Source organism: Osmerus mordax, chromosome 13, assembly GCF_038355195.1.
Source record: "Osmerus mordax isolate fOsmMor3 chromosome 13, fOsmMor3.pri, whole genome shotgun sequence".
NCBI lineage: Eukaryota > Metazoa > Chordata > Actinopteri > Osmeriformes > Osmeridae > Osmerus > Osmerus mordax.
This window is the reverse complement of record NC_090062.1, coordinates 9614414-9635820: the sequence shown is the minus strand read 5'-3', so window position 1 is coordinate 9635820 and position 21407 is coordinate 9614414. Positions and strand designations below refer to the sequence as shown.

Sequence of the window (21407 nt, the reverse complement as noted above, 5' to 3'; positions counted from 1 at the left end):
GGATTGGATTTCAATAAAGAATGTGTCAAAGTGTCCTGCTTCAGTCTGCGCTGGTGAGAATGCTTCTGTCTGCTGAACACATAGTTAGTGTTTTCAGTTGTGTGGAAGCGTGTTGACAGCTAAGGGAGGTCTACATTAGCTGGAGCTGTCAGAGAAAAGCACTGGCATCTTTACGCAAAGCCTCCTGTTCCTAACAACAGTTTTCATCTTTTCTCAGGTGTACCAATGCCTGTTAACCAAGCCCTGGGGGGTCCCTTTAATGAACACAAGCTGCTTAGGGATACCGTAGGACGGCTGGTTTTTCTCACTCTTTACTGAACCAGTCAGAGAAGAGCTGTACTGAACCAGTCAGAGCAAAGATGTATTGAACCAGTCAGAGCAGAGATGTATTGAACCAGTCAGAGAAGAGCTATACTGAACCAGTCAGAACGGAACCTCAGTGCTAGCCCCTGTTTGTCCCTCTGCACAATAATCATCAGATCATTTGTTGAGTTTGTTTTATGTTTATCCCTTGTGTTATCTTCGGGTCATTCTGACCCATCAGTCATTGTGACCCACCGTCGTATTGCGACAACTTTACCGCATACAAAAATAAAGTGAGGAATTTTCTTTTAACCGTTGGGCTGTCTCAGACCCCCCACATTGCAAAGGTTAAAAGAAAATTATTTGTATTTGTTTTTGTATTGGGTAAAATTGGGTAAACACAACGATGGTTCGTTATGAACCTTTGGGTCATGTGACCCGAAAGCAGCACAAGGGTTATGTATGTCTGTGATGGAAAGGATGGCGAGAGCATGGGTAAATATTGTGGGAGAAAGAAGGGGGAGATGCATGAGTGCATGTTTCTGGTAAATCATGTCAACTGAAATTGTTCCCTATGTGCTGATTCAGACGTGTGTGTGTGTGCGTGTGTGCGTGCGAACACTAGTGAGGTGGTGTACTGGATATTTGTATTTTCTGGTGTATGCAAGGGAACAACTCCTATTAGAGTATTTGTATAAAACCTCTGAGAGGCAGGTTAGATAGGGATCCTGTCATGTAGAAAGTATTGAATTTTCTGTCTTCCTTTTTCCTGAACTTCATTCATCACCTCTTCTTTTCTACACCTGGACAGTGCTTGTTCTTCCATCTTTATCTGTCTCTTTCTTGTGTCTTCCCCCACTCTTCCTCCCCTCCTCCCCCACTCTTCCTCTCCTCCTCCCCTCCTCCCCCACTCTTCCTCTCCTCCTCACCTCCTCCCCCACTCTTCCTCTCCTCCTCCCCCACTCTTCCTCTCCTCCTCCCCCACTCTTCCCCTCCTCCCCCACTCTTCCTCCCCTCCTCCCCCACTCTTCCTCTCCTCCTCACCTCCTCCCCCACTCTTCCTCTCCTCCTCCCCCACTCTTCCCCTACTTTTCCTTGTCTCCTCCCCCACTCACCCACCACAAACCAATCTTAGCTGATTTCCATATCTGTTGAGCACAGAGCCAGGCTGAGCAGGATCTAATGAATCACTTTAATGGAACCATTGAATGATTCTAGAGTAGAATGCCTGCAGATAGAGCAGCTTTCATAGTTAACCAGATCCACTCTCCATCTGGGAAAAAGGAGAGAGGGAGAGAGAGATTAACGTTGAAGAGGGATAGAGTTGCCAAGTGGATTTATGTAATAACTGACCCCCTAGCGCATCCCACGGCACCATTCACACACCAACACCTACTAATGAAGGACAGAGCAGCTGTCTGGATGAACAGAATGCCAGGAAAGAAGTATTGTGTCTTAGATGAGAATGTGTGCATGTGTATGACTGTACAGTATGTGAGCATGCCGGGTGTGCCTGCTTGTGTACATGTGGGAGATTCGGTATGGAAGTGTGGTCAAACACCTGCTCTCCTTGAATTGTGCCAAGGGTGTGTGTGTTTGTGTGCATGTGTATGCCTGTGTGCTTTGTTCCTCATTGATCAGAGCCTGGGTGTGAGTTGAAGAGATCATGTGATTGACTGCAGGGTCTTCAGAGTCATAAAAGCAGCCCTCCCTCCACACAGGGAAGCTCAGGGCTGGTGTCAGTAACTGTCATGATGTCAGTGTCAGGGTAATGTCCTCTTGAGTTTCCATACTTCTGATGTTATAGATCAGTATTCAGACAGAGACACCCACACTCAGGCATAACTCACTAAGTCAATACTGATGTATTTACTGTACGCACTGAAGCCTGATATAAGGTCATTACCCAGACATTGCGGGGCTCAATACATCAGTTGGAGACACACACATACAAACTGTACACACATACACCCACATCTATAGTGAACAACTTGTGTGTCAGAGATTGTATTGATAAAAAAAGAGAAAGTGAAGAAAGAGAGAGGGGAAATAGAGAAAAGGGGGGAAGATGAAGTGTGGTAAAACTATGGAGGCTGCAGACAGATAAAGCTGATTGGGGGAAGAGGATCAGGTGATGGGGTTGTGTGTAGTGTACTGTAAATGTAATCCTTCTTCAGTTCAATTTCTTCCTGCATCACAGCAATGTACAGTTCACATCTGTCATACACGCACAGACACGCTCACACACACATTTTGCATTGTCACAGTCTTGGAATGTGCTTGTGCACTCTGACCCAATGCTGGATGGAAAGAATGACCAATCAGACCAGGATCCCCTGCTCTAAGTGGAGTTACATCCCAGAGAACGTTTTAGAGAAAATCTGAGATTGATGACAACCATGGTCAGCAGAGGAAAGTGGGTCTGTGTGTGAGGGTTGGCTACCTGAACATCTTTGTCAATAACAACAAATTAGCCACCGACACTCCACTATCTTTGCACATTATTCTTTGTTGTTAAAAAAGCCTAATTCAAATGTGTTGTTTAAGGGATTCATGTCAATTCTGGTGACAGAGCTTTGTGTTTGACACAGGTCTTCATCAGTGCTGCATCTCACTATTTACATGCTGTATTCTGAGAAGGTCTGCATCCTAATGTCCTGATGATTCAGAAATAAATCAAGAAAACTGATTACATTTCAATTTCTTCTCTAATCTTTGCTGACGTGAGGAGTTATGTGTGTGTCCATGAGTGTGTTTAAGCATGTCCTGATTAGTGTGTGTGAGAGAGAGTTTGTCCACTAAAATGTGTATGTGTGTGTGTGGCTGCCTGCATGCTGGTGCACATGACAGCTGGTTTCTTCTGGTATTCTTCTAACAAGTTCTGAACAGAATTGAGATCTCCACACTGTTATGGGTCCACGACAGCAGAACATGCAGCTGGACAGACAGTTAAACAGGCCTGCCGTCAGTCAGGCCGTCAGGCCTATCAGACACTCCTCCTGAAGTCCTGCTCTAGTACTTGGTCTCCATAAGCCATAACTGGCATGTGCGTTACTGCTGTGGGTTCTGGTAAATGATGTCCAGTGGTCCTTGTTTATGCTTTTAGCTCTAATCATGAAGTCTTCATTCATTAGCTCTCATGAGCTCTTTTCTTAGAGCCTTTTAATGACCTCACTCCTCTCGTTACCCTCCTCTACATGACATTGAGCTCTAACCCTCCTGCACGCACAGCAGTGAGAAATCGTTCAGACTGCTGCAGTATAGCCTATTTATAGTGCAGGGATTTTCTGTGCCAAAAAGGCCAATTGGACATGAGCATGAGATCCCCTTTGATGTAGGCTGAGTTGAGCAGTGTCATCAGTGCAAGACTCCTATCTGCCACACTTGCAAGATACTTCTTCACCACCCCTACAATACTGCACTCCACCACCTTTCAAAACTCCACTCCTCTCCACCAACCCTGCAAGACCAAATCAAACCTTGCTCTGTAGCAGTTATTAGAAAGACCAAACAGGTAAACTGTAATACAAGGCTGGTGGAAGACGAGTCACAAGTAGCCAGGTCTGTCCAGTTGAAACTCTCCTCTGACAACCTCCCACCAGGGACAGACAGCCAAAACCACCATTCAGGATAGTGGAAATAACATAGATTGTTGTGGACTTGTGGCTGATTTCAGATGTGTTGGCCCTATCCACAACTGCAACCCCCCCATTCAAAAAACACTCAATATTCTAAACAGAAGTGCCTGTGAATACCCTTGCAGCATTGGAACTTTTTTTGTACTCAGGCTAAAGGCCAGGATAAAGTATTGAAAAGTTGTCAGCCTGGAATTAAATCTTGGGTGAGTCTATTTCAGAATAAGCTTTGTCATGAACATTAGAATTCAGAATACGCCCCTTTCCTCCTCTGCCAGCTCCTGAGAAACTGAAGCGTCGCCAGGCTGCTCCAGAGTCTGTCTGCTGACCCAGAGGAGGAGTTCTCTGGGTCTCTGTTGCTCGGAGGCCTCTGGTTGGCCAGAGTTGTAGTCTCAGCAACCAGGACCATGGACAGCTCTGTGAGGATCTGAGCAAGAGCATCAGAGGGAGAGTAACTCTTGCATTTGCAGCCCCGCCCCCGCTCCCGCTCCGCCTGACTCCAGGATAGAAAGCCCCCTCCTCATTATCCTGTGTGGTAATGGAGGTGAGGGAGAGGTGACTGAAGCTCTGTCACACAGGGGTCATTCAGGGGTCAGAGGTCACACTATCTCTCATCACCAGGATATAAAAGCGAGCCCTCTTCAAAGTTTTACACCCGAGAATCCGTAGTCTCATCTCTCACACAAACATGCATTGATGGCCTTCTGCTCTCTCTTCTGTTTTCCTCTCTCTCCCCATATTTTTTCTCTCCTCCCTTCCCCCTTCTCTATTTGTCTCATGCTCTTCCTTTTTCTCCTTTTGTTTTTCCCGACTCCCTCCCTGTCTCTCTCTTTCTCGCTCTCCTCTCTCCCTCTTAGCCTCCCTCCCTCTCTCTAACTGTCCCTCTTGCTCTTTGTCCTTGCCTTAAGGGCAGGCCCATATTGAATTGATCCAATTGAATACTGCCCCCCCCCTCCCCCCCACCACCACCACCACCAAGGCTATCACAGCCGCTCTCATCCTGGTTGGATGATGGAGCCAGGGGGCTTATTTAAGTGCACTAACCCTCCAATCCGACATTGGTGTAACTTGTTGGAGGCATGCACACACAACCACCAAGAAACCCTCACATCTTCACCCACACGTGTGTGTAGAGGCGTGTGTATTGATGTGAATGTGAGGGGGTGCTTGCTGTGCTCCAGTGGCTATGCTTATGGAGGCTTCATCCACCATGTGATCCATCACTGCCCTGCCAGTCTGGGAGCAAACCCCACTGCAGAAGAAAGTCAGGATTAAATGTGCACTCTGTGTGTGTGTGTGTGTGTATGTGTGTGTGTGTATGTGTATGTGTGTGTGTTTGTGTAGGAGTTACACAAAGTCCAGATGTTAATTTCACAAGACAAATGATTGTTTTTTTGCGCCTGTGTCTTTGCAACAATGAGCAGAACAGAGTATGCATCACAGGCCATGGTGGTGATCATTGGTGATTCTAGGAGAGGCACCCAGCAGGGCAAGGAGGACATACAGGTGTTCCATTAGACACTGTGAATCAGGGGCTTAGCCACGGGTAGGCCTACCCAATTTGTTCTAAGGCCTACCCCAAAAAAACGAAAATATCTCAGAAAAATTATGCACCAGGTGCACATCGCATAGTAAATAAGTTTCAAAAAAATTAAAAGATGCCTATCCATATTTTTCTAGGCCTACCCAAAAAGATTATTCTGGTTATGCCCCTGCTGTGAAGGACGCACCACATGCCCATAAAGCCTTGATTTGACGCATACTGCCTATGACTCCTCGTGCTCACACCCTCCCTGCAGACACACCCTCCCTGCAGACACACCCACATGCAGACACACTCTCCCTGCAGACACACCCACATGCAGACACACTCTCCCTGCAGACACACCCACATGCAGACACACCCTCCCTGCAGACACACCCACATGCAGACACACTCTCCCTGCAGACACACCCACATGCAGACACACTCTCCCTGCAGACACACCCACATGTAGACACACCCTCCCTGCAGACACACCCACATGCAGACACACCCTCCCTGCAGACACACCCACATGTAGACACACCCTCCCTGCAGACACACCCACATGCAGACACACTCTCCCTGCAGACACACCCACATGCAGACACACTCTCCCTGCAGACACACCCACATGCAGACACACTCTCCCTGCAGACACACCCACATGCAGACACACTCTCCCTGCAGACACACCCTCCCTGCAGACACACCCACATGTAGACACACCCTCCCTGCAGACACACCCACATGCAGACACACTCTCCCTGCAGACACACCCACATGCAGACACACTCTCCCTGCAGACACACCCTCCCTGCAGACACACCCTCCATGCAGACACACCCTCCATGCAGACACACCCTTCATGCAGACACACCCTCCCTGCAGACACACCCTCCATGCAGACACACCCTCCCTGCAGACACACCCACATGCAGACACACCCTCCCTGTAGACACACCCACATGCAGACACACCCTCCCTGCAGACACACCCTCCCTGCAGACACACCCTCCCTGCAGACACACTCTCCCTGCAGACACACCCTCCCTGCAGACACACTCTCCCTGCAGACACACCCACATGCAGACACACCCTCCCTGCAGACACACACTCCCTGCAGGGAGAATGAAAAGCATTGCACCATGAAGAGAAAGCAATGTCATCAGTAAGGGTCCCAGGTGACATCATTATCCAACGGGACACGGGGGGGCAGAGGTGGGGTTGTTTTCTTTTCAGATCCATTGTCAAGGGGACAGCCTAATCACCTCTGAGGAGGGAGGAGGGGGCATTGTGCTACTCATAGGGTGTGGGCCTTCTACGGAACCACCAGACTCTTTACACACTCACCACTACCTGGTCTGCATGTGTTTTCTTTGCAACTATCTCCTCTCTGGTGGGTGTGTGTGTGTGTCTATGTGTGTATGAACTCCTCTCCTATACATCAGCCTCAGATTCTATGGAGAGTTCAAGTGTTCTACTGGCCCTCTTGAGGCCCTGGCCAAGCTCTGTAAACCAGGTCTCGGATTGTGCAGAGTCACTGTCTGGCCCAGAGTGGTAGGGTGGCTATCTGGGCAGATAGATGGCATGCTTCTGCTGATGCCTGTATAGACGACTCATTATGGTGATGAAGCTCTCTGTCACTTTAACTCACACTAACACTATTCTCCCAGTCTGCTGCTGCTGCACTGCGTTACTCAAGAAGGAAGGCAGCAGGAGAGATGTTGAGAGAACTAGGAGAGGAAAGAAGGAATAAGGAGAGATGTTTAGAGGACTAGGAGAGGAAAGAAGGAATAAGGAGAGATGTCTAGAGGACTAGGAGAGGAAAGAAGGAAGAAGGAGAGATGTCTAGAGGACTAGGAGAGGAAAGAAGGACATATTTTTAGAGGACTAGCAGAGGAAAGAAGGAAGAAGGAGAGGTGTTTAGAGGTGTAGGAGAGGAAAGAAGGAAGAAGGAGAGATGTTTAGAGGACTAGGAGAGGAAAGAAGGAGATATGTTTAGAGGACTAGGAGAGGAAGAAGGAAACAGGAGAGATGTTTAGAGGACTATGAGAGGAAAGTAAGAGGTTATTTAACATAGAGGGAGAGTTTGAGATGAGATTGAATACACATATGTACACACGCACAAGCACACACAATGACAAGCTTTAAAGAGCCCTGTATGAAATAGAACCAATGGGGTTTTCAATCCATTTCAGAAATTAAATCAGAAACAGTCTGAAAAGCCTGTTAAACACCTGCCCTGCTTCCCTGCCCCCACCCTCCTCTCCCCACACACGTACCCTTACATGTTGAAACATTGTATTAATGTACATCATCATGTTAATGTCATCTCCTTTCCGAATCATATTGCAGCATGTCATATCTAGTATAAGTTGCTTATCATATGGCATTAACCAAATTAAATTCATTTCAGCTTGCGTTGAGAATGGTATCCAAAATAATACCTCAGCAGAGAACCACTACTAAATGGAATGGGTTTTCTATTGACTTGATGACTGTTTGAGTAAAGAGAGTTGATGGGATTGTGTGTGTTTTTGTGTGATTTGGGACTAACTACTGCACACCGTAGTCTCTTTCAATATCCACATCGGTTCCTCTTTCACCCCCCCTCTCTCCCTCTTTCTATCTCTTTGTATTATTCATTCCGTCTCTTCTTCCCACGCTAACGACAGAGAGCTCTCAGAGCAGAAGGGAAATACTTCTATAAATACACTGTCTGTAATTATTATTCATACACTATAGATTCACTATGGGGGTTCCTACAAATATCTGTCCAACACACACTCTCTCTCTCTCTCTCTCTGTCTCTCTCTCTCTCTCTCTCTCTCTCTCTCTCTATCTCTCTCTCTCTGTCTCTCACCCACTCCCCCCACCCTACTTACTGCAGATCTAGTAAAAAATAACTGGCTTGGAAAGACTCCTTTTACATCAGGGAGAGTTGTCCCCACCCCCTTCGCTTCAACACAAACACACATCCCCTCCCTCAGTTCTCAATCTCTTGCTTCCTCTTTTTATTTCGCACTAATCAACCAGAGTAGTTGAGATAAAACAATTTTCTCATGAGCCTGTTTTGTCATTGCATTCTTTCTCACACACAAACACTCATGCACACACACAAACTGACGCACAATGCACATACACAGAAATTCACACATAAACCATACACACACACCATGCACCCCCCAACACACACACACAGACAAATCATGCACACACACCTTCAGGCTTGATAAATGTTACTTGAGCCTCAAATATAGTGAGCTGAGATAGGGAAAGAGAGAAGGAAAAAGAGAGAGAAAGAAAAAGAGAGTGAGGATGAGAGAGAGGGAGATAGGAAAAGGAGGGGGAAGTATAGGGATCCCCTGCTACCACAAAGCCTACAGCAGGATTAGGGTTCAGCTGAATGGAGGCTTGGTACTGTCAGAGGAGATACAACTCTACATGGCTCTGACAGGGGAAGAGAGATGGAGAGAGAGGAAGGAAGTAATGTAGAAAGGGAGGGAAGAGGGAGGAATGGAGAGAAAGGTGGCTTCATCTGACTTAAGGGTATACTTGATACTCATGATCAATAGTGAGAAACTGAATTTCCTAGTGCTGTAGGGACTAGCTTCTCTCTTTAATGGAACACACACATATACACAGTAGGTTTGTGTGTTCCTATCAATCTGAAGAATTGTGTCCTGTTTGATGGAACAGACTGTTGTCTCTGATGTCTTGTTATGCAGGAAGTAAGATAAGACTAACCGCTTTTACCCTAAAGAGCTGCTGATGTCAACCTGCCTGAAGGAAGGCAGGGTAGCTCTGAACCTTCAAAATGTTCAGGTAGGCTCAGGTTCAATATTCTGCAAAACTCAAATAACATTCTCCTTCACTAAAATAAATGTCGCACTATGATGCCCTTGTGTTGCAAAAGGTTAACACAGGCAGCAAAAGTTGGACGCAACTACAACACAGTGGATATAGTTTATGCACACCGACCCACAACTGATCACGCTTGTTTTTAATTACGTTGATGTGGTCCTTCAAAACCGATTCTGAAAGACTCAATAAGCCTTCTTACCATTTCCCTTGCCAACGCAACAGGGATGAAGCAAGTGTACAGAGTATCCTTTGAGCGCAACTCAGAAAAGGTCAAAGATCTACGATATCCATGTGTGCAAGTAAGTGTTCACTGTACTCCACTATCGTAGTGTACATACTGTAAATCAGCAGTGCATACAAATACACCACTGCAGAAGTCTATCATTCTGCTTCACTTACTAAACTACTTCTATTTATATACAGTGAGAATATTTGAATTGGATTCCATGAATACATTTATGCAGATGAAGCAGGGTTCACCGTTACATGTTCACAACGATGCCTGTGATGGATGTAGTCCGCAGGCCGGACCCAGCACAAAGACTTGATGCTGAGGCAGAATTAATCTTTCTTTTACTTTCCTTTAGACCATTTTTGAGAGTCTTCCTGTAACCCTACTACTTACTAACCCTTGTTTTGTTTTTTGTTCTTTGGGCTTACAGTAGTGTATGCAAGTGCAACATACAGACATTCAATACCATATATCTTGCAGTGCCTTCAGTGTATAACATCTTCACTGTATGTGTTGATTATAATTTGAATTTAATTTTTAAATACTATAATACATGTCAGTAAGTTAGTTCTCAATTTGGGATGTTGTGTCAAATGAATATATTCTGAGTATACAGAGTATACTCTGTTTACATTTTGAGCTGTGTTTATGATCTGACAGCTTTGTTACATATTTATGAGCATATTTATTTATTTTGTGTTTGAAGTTTTGAGAAAATGGGTGGTTTCGAGAAATTGTATATTGCTGCTGCTATGTCACCTACAGGACGGCAGGAGAACTGCACGATGAATGGGTGGAGGGGGAGGGTGGGGGTGCCTGGGGGGAGGTGTGTGGAGAGTTTAAAAACCCCAGCTGGGCACGAGCTCCTGGCAGTTTAGAGAGCTTGTGGATCCGACGGGGACAAAGTTAACACAGGATTTGCTTTTGCACCACGAAAAGAAGCAGAAAAATACGGAAGGATGGCAACTCATCTCCACCTGGCCGAGCTCACCGCCGAGCAGTTCCTCGATATCTGGAAACATTTTGACGCTGACGGTCAGTGCTGGAGGGTCAGAACAGGTGCAGGGCACGGGCAGGAGCAGGAACATGGCATTAGGCTCATTAGCGGTAGACTGGGTACTGGTGTAATACGGGCAAGAAAGCAATATTGCATAGTCTGAGAAGGTATATTTGTTCAGTATATTGTGGGCAAGTTTTATAACTGCATCCTTAGATTAAAGCTTGATGTTGGGTACTAGAGAGAGTGACCATGTGGAAGTATTTAAATGTCGTTTTACATCTGAACTTTCCTAAACAAGAGGCTATTTGCTTTTTTCAGTTACTGTGGTGTTACTTTAGTAAAGTCAACAATTCTTTCAAAACCCAAACTCTAAAGACGTGAGTACAAGCGTTTTTACATGTAGACTACGATTGTTTGACGGTCATATGAGTTAACAAACTATTTATCTTATCCATTTGGGTTCCGCCGCTCTTTACCGGTGAAACGCAAGAGTCCTAGCATGGGACGCACTTAAGAAGTGCCCCTGTCAGAACTGGGGGCGCACAGAGACGGATCTCTACATGACTTGCGTTGTTTTATTTTTCTCTGCATAAAGCATTAAAATACACAGGGAGGATTGTGAACTGTGATCTGTAACATGCTATTTAGCAATATCATCCATTATTGAACATTTAACTGTGCGTGTATCAGCGCGTGCATGTGTGTGGCTTTAATACAGCGTGTAATGTATATGTGCCTGTCATATGTCGACTCCGTACGGCAACCGAATCTGCGTGTTTCCTGAATGAATCGAGTGTCAACACCGGGCTCTCTGTACGCGCGAGCTTGTGCTGTCCGGTTGAGGAGTTGGGTGAAACTAGGGGAGCGGGCTTGAAGGGGGGCGGTAGGCGGTTTGTGGGGGGTGGGGTGTGAGGGTGGGGGGTGGGGTTTACGCCCTCCCTGCACCAGAATACGGCTGAGGAACCTGCCACCGGCGCCGCGCGCCTCATTGTGCGCCAGAGCACATCTGCGTCTTCCGTCCCCGCTGGTGCCGCCTGCTGCATGCGCACTACCCCCAGGATAACAGAGCGAGTCTTGTCTAAGACATTTGCATTTACTACTCATAAAACATATGAAGTGACAGTTTTTGACCATCATTCATTTATCAATAATAATATCACCCTTCTTCCAAGTGAGTTTTTGAACCAATTCAACAGTGATTTAGCTTACACATGACACCATTATCAGAGGCCCGAACTTGCGTACATGGTGAGCAGCGTCCGTGACACATTGTGGTTTAACAATGTTCCGCTCCAATGGCGATGTAGCACTCTAAAGCGTCTCAGTGGGCACATCAACGGTCACACCTGAACTGGCGCGAGGATTTTCCGAGTTGTCATCGCGCTCTATTACCCATACCGGGATTTTCGTTTAAATTCCCCGGTGGACCCGGGCCCCCAAAACCAAATGCAAGTACCGATGAGAGATTCAACGTCCCTCCAATTAGTAGTAAAATAATTGGTACCTTCTCCGCCAAAAAGCACCTGATTTCATGGATCTGTATGGGAAGTATCATACACACACACACACACACAAATTATCTTTGGTCATCCGTGCAAAAAGGATAACAAAGTTTACGTGTGCGTGTAGGGAAAATGGGTCACCTTCACCCCTCATTCTATGAATACGTAAATGCATTTAAAGCTTTTGAGGGACGTTGCGTGAGGCCAGTGAGGGACTAACCACCATCTGTGCTCACTGGTATAGCGATGTCATCAATGGAGGCTACAGCCTGACATGGTGACAGGATTTGAGGAAGGCGGTGTATCTGAGAACTGGAGCCTATGTAGCCACAGTAATCCCTCGTCAATCTGTGGTTTATAATCTCATAAATGTTGAAAAATCGGACAACAGCTTGCAAAGTGTGTTTGCATTTCAAGAATCCATGATTGGTTTTAGGTCAATGATGATTGTACTGCCATGTGCATTGAATAAGTGTGATTGTGGGAAAAGCGATAGGATAAGAATACATTTTCATAGGGAGATATGGATTCTAATGTCCACAGCTGGTTCACATAAATTACCTTAAAATCATTATCTTTAGGAAAAGGTAGCTCACACACCACACACACACCTCAATCTGGGCTGCTTAGTTTCCATACTCAAAGCTTTGCAGTGATTTGCTTACATCTCAAACAAGCAAAGCCCAGATGGTGATTTACCTATCAAATACACCAGGAAAATGAAGCAGGAGAGGGAGGGGAGAGTTAGTAGAGCTGGAAAAAAAACAAGGGAAGGGAGGGTGTGGTAGGAGGAGGGGTGAGGACAATCAGATCAGGAATGGGAAAGACATATGTGCTGTCCAACAAAAAGAAGGAGAGGAGGGAGCAGGGGTGAGGAGGAGAGGAGAGATGAAGTGGCTAGGAGAAGAGGAGAAGAGTGGAGGAGGAGGCTGAGAGGACAGGGCCGAGAGGAAAGCGGGTGGCTAGGTGGAAAGGAGAGAAAAAGGCAAGGAGGAGGAGTGAAGAGGGAGACAGGAAGAGGCTTGGAGGAGAAGAGATGAGGGTTGGATTTTCATGGGCATAAAACACTCCTCAGCCTCAGTCAACATGTTCATACTACTGTAAAAACAAGCTAACACATTCATACAGTAGCAAATCAGACCTATGATGGTGACGATGGTGAGCAGCCCTTCTTCACGGTCCGGAGTGTTGACCAAATCAAGATGTGTTTCATGTGCCATTGGGTTGTGGCTTGGGGTATGACGTAATCCCTGGTCATGTGACTGCCAGGCTGTGTGAACTGAGATGAAGAGAATCTGTAATGCTGCAATCAGCATCAAGCAGACCCCTTGAGGGGATCCAGTCAGCTCTATTAATGGGGATCCTCACCAGGGGACTCCCACACTTCCCAGCTGATGAAGTATAACCATGTCCTGTACAGCACGCGTGCTTGTGGTTTTGCATCCATGACATGCTGTCGCTGTTTTAGCCAGATAGATATATCAGGCTAAAACATAGATATCAATCGTAGATCTCAATACAGACAGACAATTCAATGAGACAATTCAGAGATGCGATACAGGAAGACGATATAGACACAATTCAACACAGACATGACTGAATGAGTGTGTTGATGATTATACCATACAGGATGTTTTGAATGGCCTGGTTTGAACAGGATTATGTCTGTGTGTTACATCTTCCTGCACTGACCTCTGATGTTCTGACCTCCCACAGGAAATGGCTACATCGAGGGTAAGGAATTGGAGAACTTCTTCCAGGAGCTGGAGGTTGCTAGGAGAGGAGCCGACGTGGTGAGTGTTTGACCTGTGAGGAGAGCAGCAGGCGTGGCGACTTGTTTCAGTTACCGAATGTGCATGTGTACATGTCTGTGTGTGCGTGTCTATGTTGTGTGACAGGATCCGAAAAATGCTGCATTCAGAGAAAAGATGAAGGACTTCATGTCTAAATTTGACAAGAATGCAGATGGGAGAATCGAGATGTCAGAAGTAAGTCAGAAATCAGATGTTTATTTTTTATATTTATAACTTTATGCTATAATAGCCGCTGGTATCATTTTTAAAATGATTTAGTTGTTGATGTGTACAAATGACTCCATCCCTCATCCCTCGCCCTCCTCTCCAGCTTGCTCAGATACTTCCCACAGAAGAGAACTTCCTGCTTTGTTTCCGGCAGTATGTTGGATCCAGCACAGAGTTCATGGCGGTAAGTGTGTGTGTGCGTGTGTGAATACGTGTGTGTTGTGTGTGTAGTGTCTATGCCTGGAGAACGCTCTCATAAAAAGAAAATACTAGAGAGAAAGGAGGGGCGAAGTGCAGTGTGTAGGGTTCCCCAGCGTTGGGGGGCACTGAGCTATTCTCAGATTGACATATATTATGAATGGGTTGCAACCTCACTGCAGTGGAGTGGGGGTGGGAGGGTTAAAGCATTTATCTTTGATAAGGCTCTGGAGATGGGACAGCTGCTGGATTAAAACACAGATTACACACTTTTTATTTAACTCGATAATCAATTGTTTCTCTATCCCTTTCTGAGGGGGGGTTCTTAGAACGCACCACAGCACACAGTCACTTAGAGTCACAGCTGCAGTGTGTTGTAATCTTTCTCTGGCTCCTCCACAGGCATGGAGGAGGTATGACACGGACCGTAGTGGATACATAGAGGCCAACGAGCTGAAGGTAAACAACACAACAACATCACCCTGTGTTGATACAATTTAAATATACATTGTATGGACTAAGATGTTACCGCAACTTCATGGGCACAATCACAAACCACCGAACTTCAGGATAAAGAGAGTAAGAGGTTATGTGACAGGATGTGTTTTCCTCAGGGCTTCCTGTCAGACCTGCTGAAAAAGGCCAACAGACATTACGATGACAAGAAGCTTGATGAATACACACAGACCATTGTGAGTAGCCTACCTCCTGCAGACAGAGAGGCAGATGGACAGACAGACAACCTTGACCATCTTGTTTCTCTCTGTGCAGCTGAGGATGTTTGATCTAAATGGAGATGGTAAGCTGGGCCTCTCTGAGATGGCCAGGTGAGTGTATATGTCTAAGCTCGCTTGGTGTGTTTGTGTGTGTGTGTGTGTGTGTGTGTGTTTCTCAGTCTGAAGACACATTACTTTGTTTGTTTCAGACTGCTGCCTGTCCAGGAAAACTTCTTGCTCAAATTCCAGGTGAGACAGGAGAAGGGAAGACAGCACACATGCACACGCACGCACACACACACACTCTCTCACTCTCTCTCTCACACACACACACACACACACACACACACACACACACACGTACATGCACACACTCTCTCTCTCTCATAAACACACACACTCACACAAATAACTGCTTCACCAATTACTCCCACAAGTTATGAGGTTGTTAAGAAGAGCAGGGTTAGGGCATGTTAGGTATTTCCTGTATTCCTGTACAGTAGTAGTTATGAGGTTATTAAAGTTATCCCTGCACAGTAGAGGTTATGAGGTTGTTAGAGTTATCCCTGTACAGTAGAGGTTATGGGGTCATTGAGCAGATCCATACCTATGGTCTTATAAGAAGATTAGATTCTCAGACTGGCATATGGAGAAATACAAGCTTCTTTAGGGTTGGATTGCAGCTGCATGCTCTCTGCACTCTGCTATGTCTGTTTGTGTTTATGTTGGGGGGTGGAGGTCTGTTGTGAAAAACAAAAGATGTCCAGATACCCAATCCTCTCTGACATGGGATTAGGGCATCTAGTGAGGATTAGATAAACCTCAATCCCAGTTATCATAATCTACACATAGATTAACATTGGTTCTGGAGAGGGAGGGTCTTCCTGATAGACTGTAGAAATCCTTATCATCTGTGATTTTTGACACTTTGTTCTTCTGTTTCTCTCCCTCCTTTCTTCCTCTCTACTCACTCTTCTCTCTCCCTCTCCCTCACTTGTCTTCATTCTTTCTTCTCTCCCTCTCTTCTTTTGCACTCAGGGTATCAAGCTCACAGCCGAGCAGTTTAATACCATCTTTACCTTCTATGACAAGGCGAGTCCGGGGCTGTATGATTGAGCCTGAGAGGGGTGGGGGGCGGTGGGGGGAGTGAGAGGGTGGGGGAGGGGTGTGTTTGCTTGTGTGGGTGAGCGAGATGGTTAGTTTTCAAAACAATATTATGCAAACGCTCACCTGCTCCGGGAGATTCTGCAGGTACACACCTGTGAGTGTTGTTGCTATGGCTATGGCCCGAGGCAATATCTTACCTGCTATTCTTTTCTTAGGATGGGAACGGCTACATCGATGAACAGGAGCTGGACGCTCTGCTGAAAGACCTGCACGACAAGAAGAAGATGGTGAGCAGCCTCCCTAGAAGTTCCAGTGATCATGGATTGGAACCCAGCTCCGCAGTATTGTAACATGTACTAGTACTATATAGTAAAATGTGTTTTTAGAATTTCACCATAAAATAGCCTTCTGAACAAAAGCCGTCAAACGTTTTGGCAGAAGAGTGCCTTAGACCTTTTTTCTTTTTTTGAACTTTTGTGTTCCCTATCAAAGAGCACCTTCATCACACTTGTTTTGAACTTCCGAGCTCTCTAGACCTTGTCTTTCTTTCACTTATCACTGTTAGACTCACTATGGTGGCAATATCACTGAGTGTGTGTGTGTGTTTGTATGTGTGTGTGTGTATGTGTGTGTATGTACGTGTGTATATACTGTGTGTTTGTGTAGGAGCTGGACTCCACTGGTCTGGTGGGGTACAAGAAGAGCATCATGGCCCTTTCAGACGGGGGAAAGCTCTACCGCACTGAGCTGGAGATCGTCCTCTGCCGCGAGCCCCTCGTGTGACCTCTAAACTCTGACATCCGGGCACGCCCCTGCTGCTACCATGATGACCCCCGACCCTGTCCCCAGGTGCATGTACACCCCCACCCCTGCAGTGTGGGGCTCCCTGGTCATGTTGTTATCTGCAGCTTGTTTTGTAACCCTCCATGTGGCTCCTGTCTGAGGTTGCCATGGCTAATGGAAATAGGAGAAAGAATAGGATTGTTTATCTGAATGCGAATGCTGACACATGCCTGTATCCCCATTAATTCTATTCTCTTTGTTTTCCAAATCATTTTGTCACTCTCTGCCTTCTCCCTCTCCTCTCTCTACCTCTCTTCTCCCTCTCTCTTTATCTGTTTGATTATCCTTCTCCTCACTCCCTTACTCTCTCTGGTTCTTGCTATTCCCTCTTGCTCCTTGTATTCATTGTTATCTTGTTAACGATTGGTTTAGGCTTGTGCTGTTCTTCAAAAAATATTATAAAGGGAATAAATAAACATTGCTCAGAATCAACTCTGCCTATCTTCATCTGTCTCTCTATCCCCCTTCTCTCAGGGCACTAGTTCTGAAGTTAAAAGCCCAAACCTCAATCTCAGAATGTGTCTTCAGTGTTTCTATGATGGCCAGCTGTTAAGTTTAAGACAGCAAGAATAAAGCTATTTCAAAAGTGGTTTCTGAGAAGACAGCAGAGATGTTCCAAGCATGTGTATTATCTCTAATGACTCCTGTTTGCTAGCTCCACCTAGTAATGGGTTAATAGAGTGTTGGGGTTAGTTAAGTGGTAGGAACAGGTTAGGGTTAGTAGAGGATTGGGGTTAAAAGTGGGTTAGTAGAGCTGGTGGCTGAGCGGTTAGGGAACCGGGCTAGTAATCTGAAGGTTGCCAGTTCGATTCCCGTTCGATTCCCAGTTCGATTCCCGTCCGTGCCAAAATGACGTTGTGTCCTTGGGCAAGGCACTTCACCCTACTTGCCTCGGGGGAATGTCCCTGTACTTACTGTAAGTCGCTCTGGATAAGAGCGTCTGCTAAATGACTAAATGAGTAGAGGGATGGGCTTAAAACAGGGTTTGGGTTAGTTACATTGTGCTTTTTAGTGCAACTGAATAATTTTGTGTATAACAGTAAGCTCTTCGGGTTTCCATGGCCACCCCCACCATTCAGTTGGATGGAACAGTCTGACTTCCATCAATTAATAATCAGAGGTTTCATCTTTAATTAAAGTCACTAGTTTTTTAAAGCACAACCCCCCCCCCCCAAACACACACACACACACACACACGCACACACAGCTTTGAGCCTGAAGCTGCTAACTGCTGACAACTGCACAGAACCAAGAGGAAAATAGAGTTAAGTCCGCTCTGATTACCCCCCCCCCCCTACACACACACAGCCGCACACACACTCACACAGTAGCACACACACAAGGGACCCTATACGCCAGTGTTGAGGCAGTAGAGACTCACAGTGTTGAAGCAGGACAGACTCACAATGTTGAGGCAGGACAGACTCTCAGTGTTGAGGCAGTAGAGGCTCACAGTGTTGAGGAAGTGGAGGCTCACAGTGTTGAGGCAGTACAGGCTCACGGTGTTGAGGCAGGACAGACTCAAAGTGTTGAGGCAGGACAGACTCACAATGTTGAGGCAGGACAGACTCACGGTGTTGAGGCAGGACAGACTCACGGTGTTGAGGCAGAACAAACTCAAAGTGTTGAGGCAGGACAGACTCAAAGTGTTGAGGCAGGACAGACTCACAGTGTTGAGGCAGTAGAGACTCAATAATGAGGCAGGAGAGATTCAGAGTTGAAGCAGAAGTACGGTTCTCTCAAGGACCAGTTTAGGTGCGGACCAAACACTTTCGAACATGGAGTTGTAGGTTTCACTCCCACAGCATATCCATAAATAAACTCAATCAAGACAAACGCACACACTACATCTCCCTTCTCTGACATCACTGCGTCTCTGTGGTGTCTGGATAAGAATGCCTGTTTAGGCTTTTCAGGAATGTTATCGGCGTGTTGTGGACATGGCACAAGCAGCTGCTGTAAATCCTGCAGGGTTTAGGACCAGCTTCCTCTCCTGCTCAGCACTCTCCCTGCGAGCTCCTAATCCCACTCTGCCAAATGCTGGAACAGGCAGAAACACTCCGACTTTACCTCGATTGTTTCTGTCTCTAATCCATTTATTCTGCGGAGAAATGTATCTCTGTAATTCCATAAAATGAGAAAGACAGAGTTTTATGAAGATGACAAAGACAGTCTGATAAAGAGGACATAGACAGATATATAGTCTGATAAATGCATCCACATACACTTGTCCTCAACACACAATAAAAAAGTGCAGTGAATTTTGCCATCATTTCTATTCAATTGGTGCTTGGCTTATGTTATTAGAGTGGAAAAAAATATTTACAATCCCATGCATCCTTTATGTATGGTTTACAGAAGACAGAGATTATAACGTGTTAAATGCCAATTATCTTTCAGAGGCAGTTGTACAAGCTGGGAGACCTGTCATGTCCACAGCGGCCTGTTTCAGTTTAATTACTCTGTGGTTAGGGACCACTGGGACAGACTCTCTCAGCCCCTTCAGGAGTTAATGGTGCAAGAGGGAGATGTATGTAAAGAGAGAGAAAACACAGAGAAAGAGAGAGAGAGAAAACACAGAGAAAGAGAGAGAGAGAGAGAGAGAGAGAGAGAGAGAGAGAGAGAGAGAGAGAGATGGAAAGAGCATCTCCAGGGAGGTTCCAACCACACTTATAGGATGATGGTTACCCTACGTTTACCCACCACATATAATAATTGAATGCTTTAAGGCGTGCTCCATATGAAGTCTATTTTGTACATTGCCTTGTTATATTTCTCTCAGTCTTTCTCTCTCTCTCTCTCTCTCTCACACACACATGCATATAGTACCAAAGGTTATATAGAAGCCTGTTTGACATGGTGCTCAAGGAAACCCTAAATCAGTGGAGGCTTTTATGTGTCAGTCAGCATTACAGTCAGTACCATCTCCCTCTGTTCCTTTCTCTGCCCCTCTATCTTTATCCCCTTCCCCTTCTCCACCTCACTCTCTCTGCCACAATCCCTCTCCCCCCCCCCTCTCTCCACCTCACTCTCTCTGCCACTATCTCTCTTTACTCCCCCCTCCCTCTCTCCACCTCACTCTCTCTGCCACTATCCCTCTTTACTCCCCCCTCCCTCTCTCCACCTCACTCTCTCTGCCACTATCTCTCTTTACTCCCCCCCCCCTACACCTCACTCTCTCTGCCACTATCTCTTATCTCTCTTTACCCCCCCCCCCCTACACCTCACTTTCTCTGTCACTCTCTTGGTATTCATCAATTCTGGTCACCCAGAGACTGTAGAGGACATGGTCCTGCTGATATTCTACTAAGAGCCCACAGTAAGGAGCTGATTGAACCAATTCTACATTAATTTTGGGTGCATCTTGCTTGCTAGCCACCGTAAATACTGTAAAACTAATAAAAACAAACAATTCCCTACTCGGACACACACACGTACATACACACACACACACACACACCCACATACAATCGCACAAACATGTTCATGCATCCATGAGAATGAAAATGAAAATATGGACTTTCTTTCTGGAAAAGAAAACAACTCCCCCCCCCCACACACCCCCCACACAAACACCAACACACACACATACACACACACACACAGATAGACACACACATTCTGTTCCTGTGCCAGTAGAGACTGTTGTCATGTGCCAGCTGGAAGCTGTTTCATGGACTTCCAAGTTCTGTCTGCAGAGGTTCCTTCATGGCTCCCTGGGGAACCAGATGAAAGCAGAATCAAAACTCGTTGCAGAGGTGGGGAGAAACTGCATCTTTGTGCTCAAAAGAATGCAGACAAAAAACGTTACCAACAAAACGCATACATTTACTGGAAATGAAGTGATCAGTGGTTGGTACAGGCCAATCGATGAGGGCCTTTCAGGAACTGCATGGTTTCTATTTACCTATCTCGTCTCCAAGATGTGGTAATCAAGGCTGATAGCCTACCTCCTCCATCCATGGGTTATCTCGCCCACCTTCCCCACTTGCCAATCTAATCCAACCCCAAAACGACCCATTCTGAACAATAATATGTAGATACGTTCACTCACCTGTTCAGGACCTTGGCGGGCTCTCTCTTGTGTACTTGGCGATGCACGGCTGACAAGCGGACAAACGTCAAAGAACAATGGCGCCCTCAGGTGTACATTTCTCTTTCAATCAAAAAAACTTACACAAAAGGATGCAAATATATTGTCTTGCCGTGACAGTTTACTTTTAATTATATATCTGTCATATAATTTTGTATAAAGCCTTTCTAGTGGAACGCCACGGACGCAGAGCAGGCCACACGTAGTTAATTGAGACAAATCGTTGAGCATAAATTCCGGGAAATTGGAAAATCTGTAGAAGAATTGGAACAGAAAACATAATGGCAATACAAAGTTAATCAAGTGCATTTACAGCACAAAAGGTTTTGTTCACATATTAATTTATAATCTCCGTTCCGTTTAGCACG

The 21407-nt window shown here is 45.9% G+C and overlaps 1 protein-coding gene across 1 annotated transcript; it reads left to right on the top strand.

Moving 5' to 3' along the window:
- Nucleotides 1-10460: 10460 nt before the first annotated feature.
- Nucleotides 10461-17366, top strand: LOC136955328 (calretinin-like). Its single transcript, XM_067249014.1, has 11 exons — nucleotides 10461-10594; nucleotides 13778-13854; nucleotides 13960-14049; nucleotides 14186-14266; nucleotides 14683-14739; nucleotides 14895-14972; nucleotides 15052-15107; nucleotides 15206-15245; nucleotides 16035-16088; nucleotides 16319-16390; nucleotides 16770-17366. The coding sequence occupies exons 1-11, from the start codon at nucleotides 10519-10521 to the stop codon at nucleotides 16884-16886; spliced, it is 798 nt and encodes a 265-aa protein (XP_067105115.1). The 5' UTR covers nucleotides 10461-10518; the 3' UTR covers nucleotides 16887-17366.
- Nucleotides 17367-21407: the final 4041 nt, after the last annotated feature.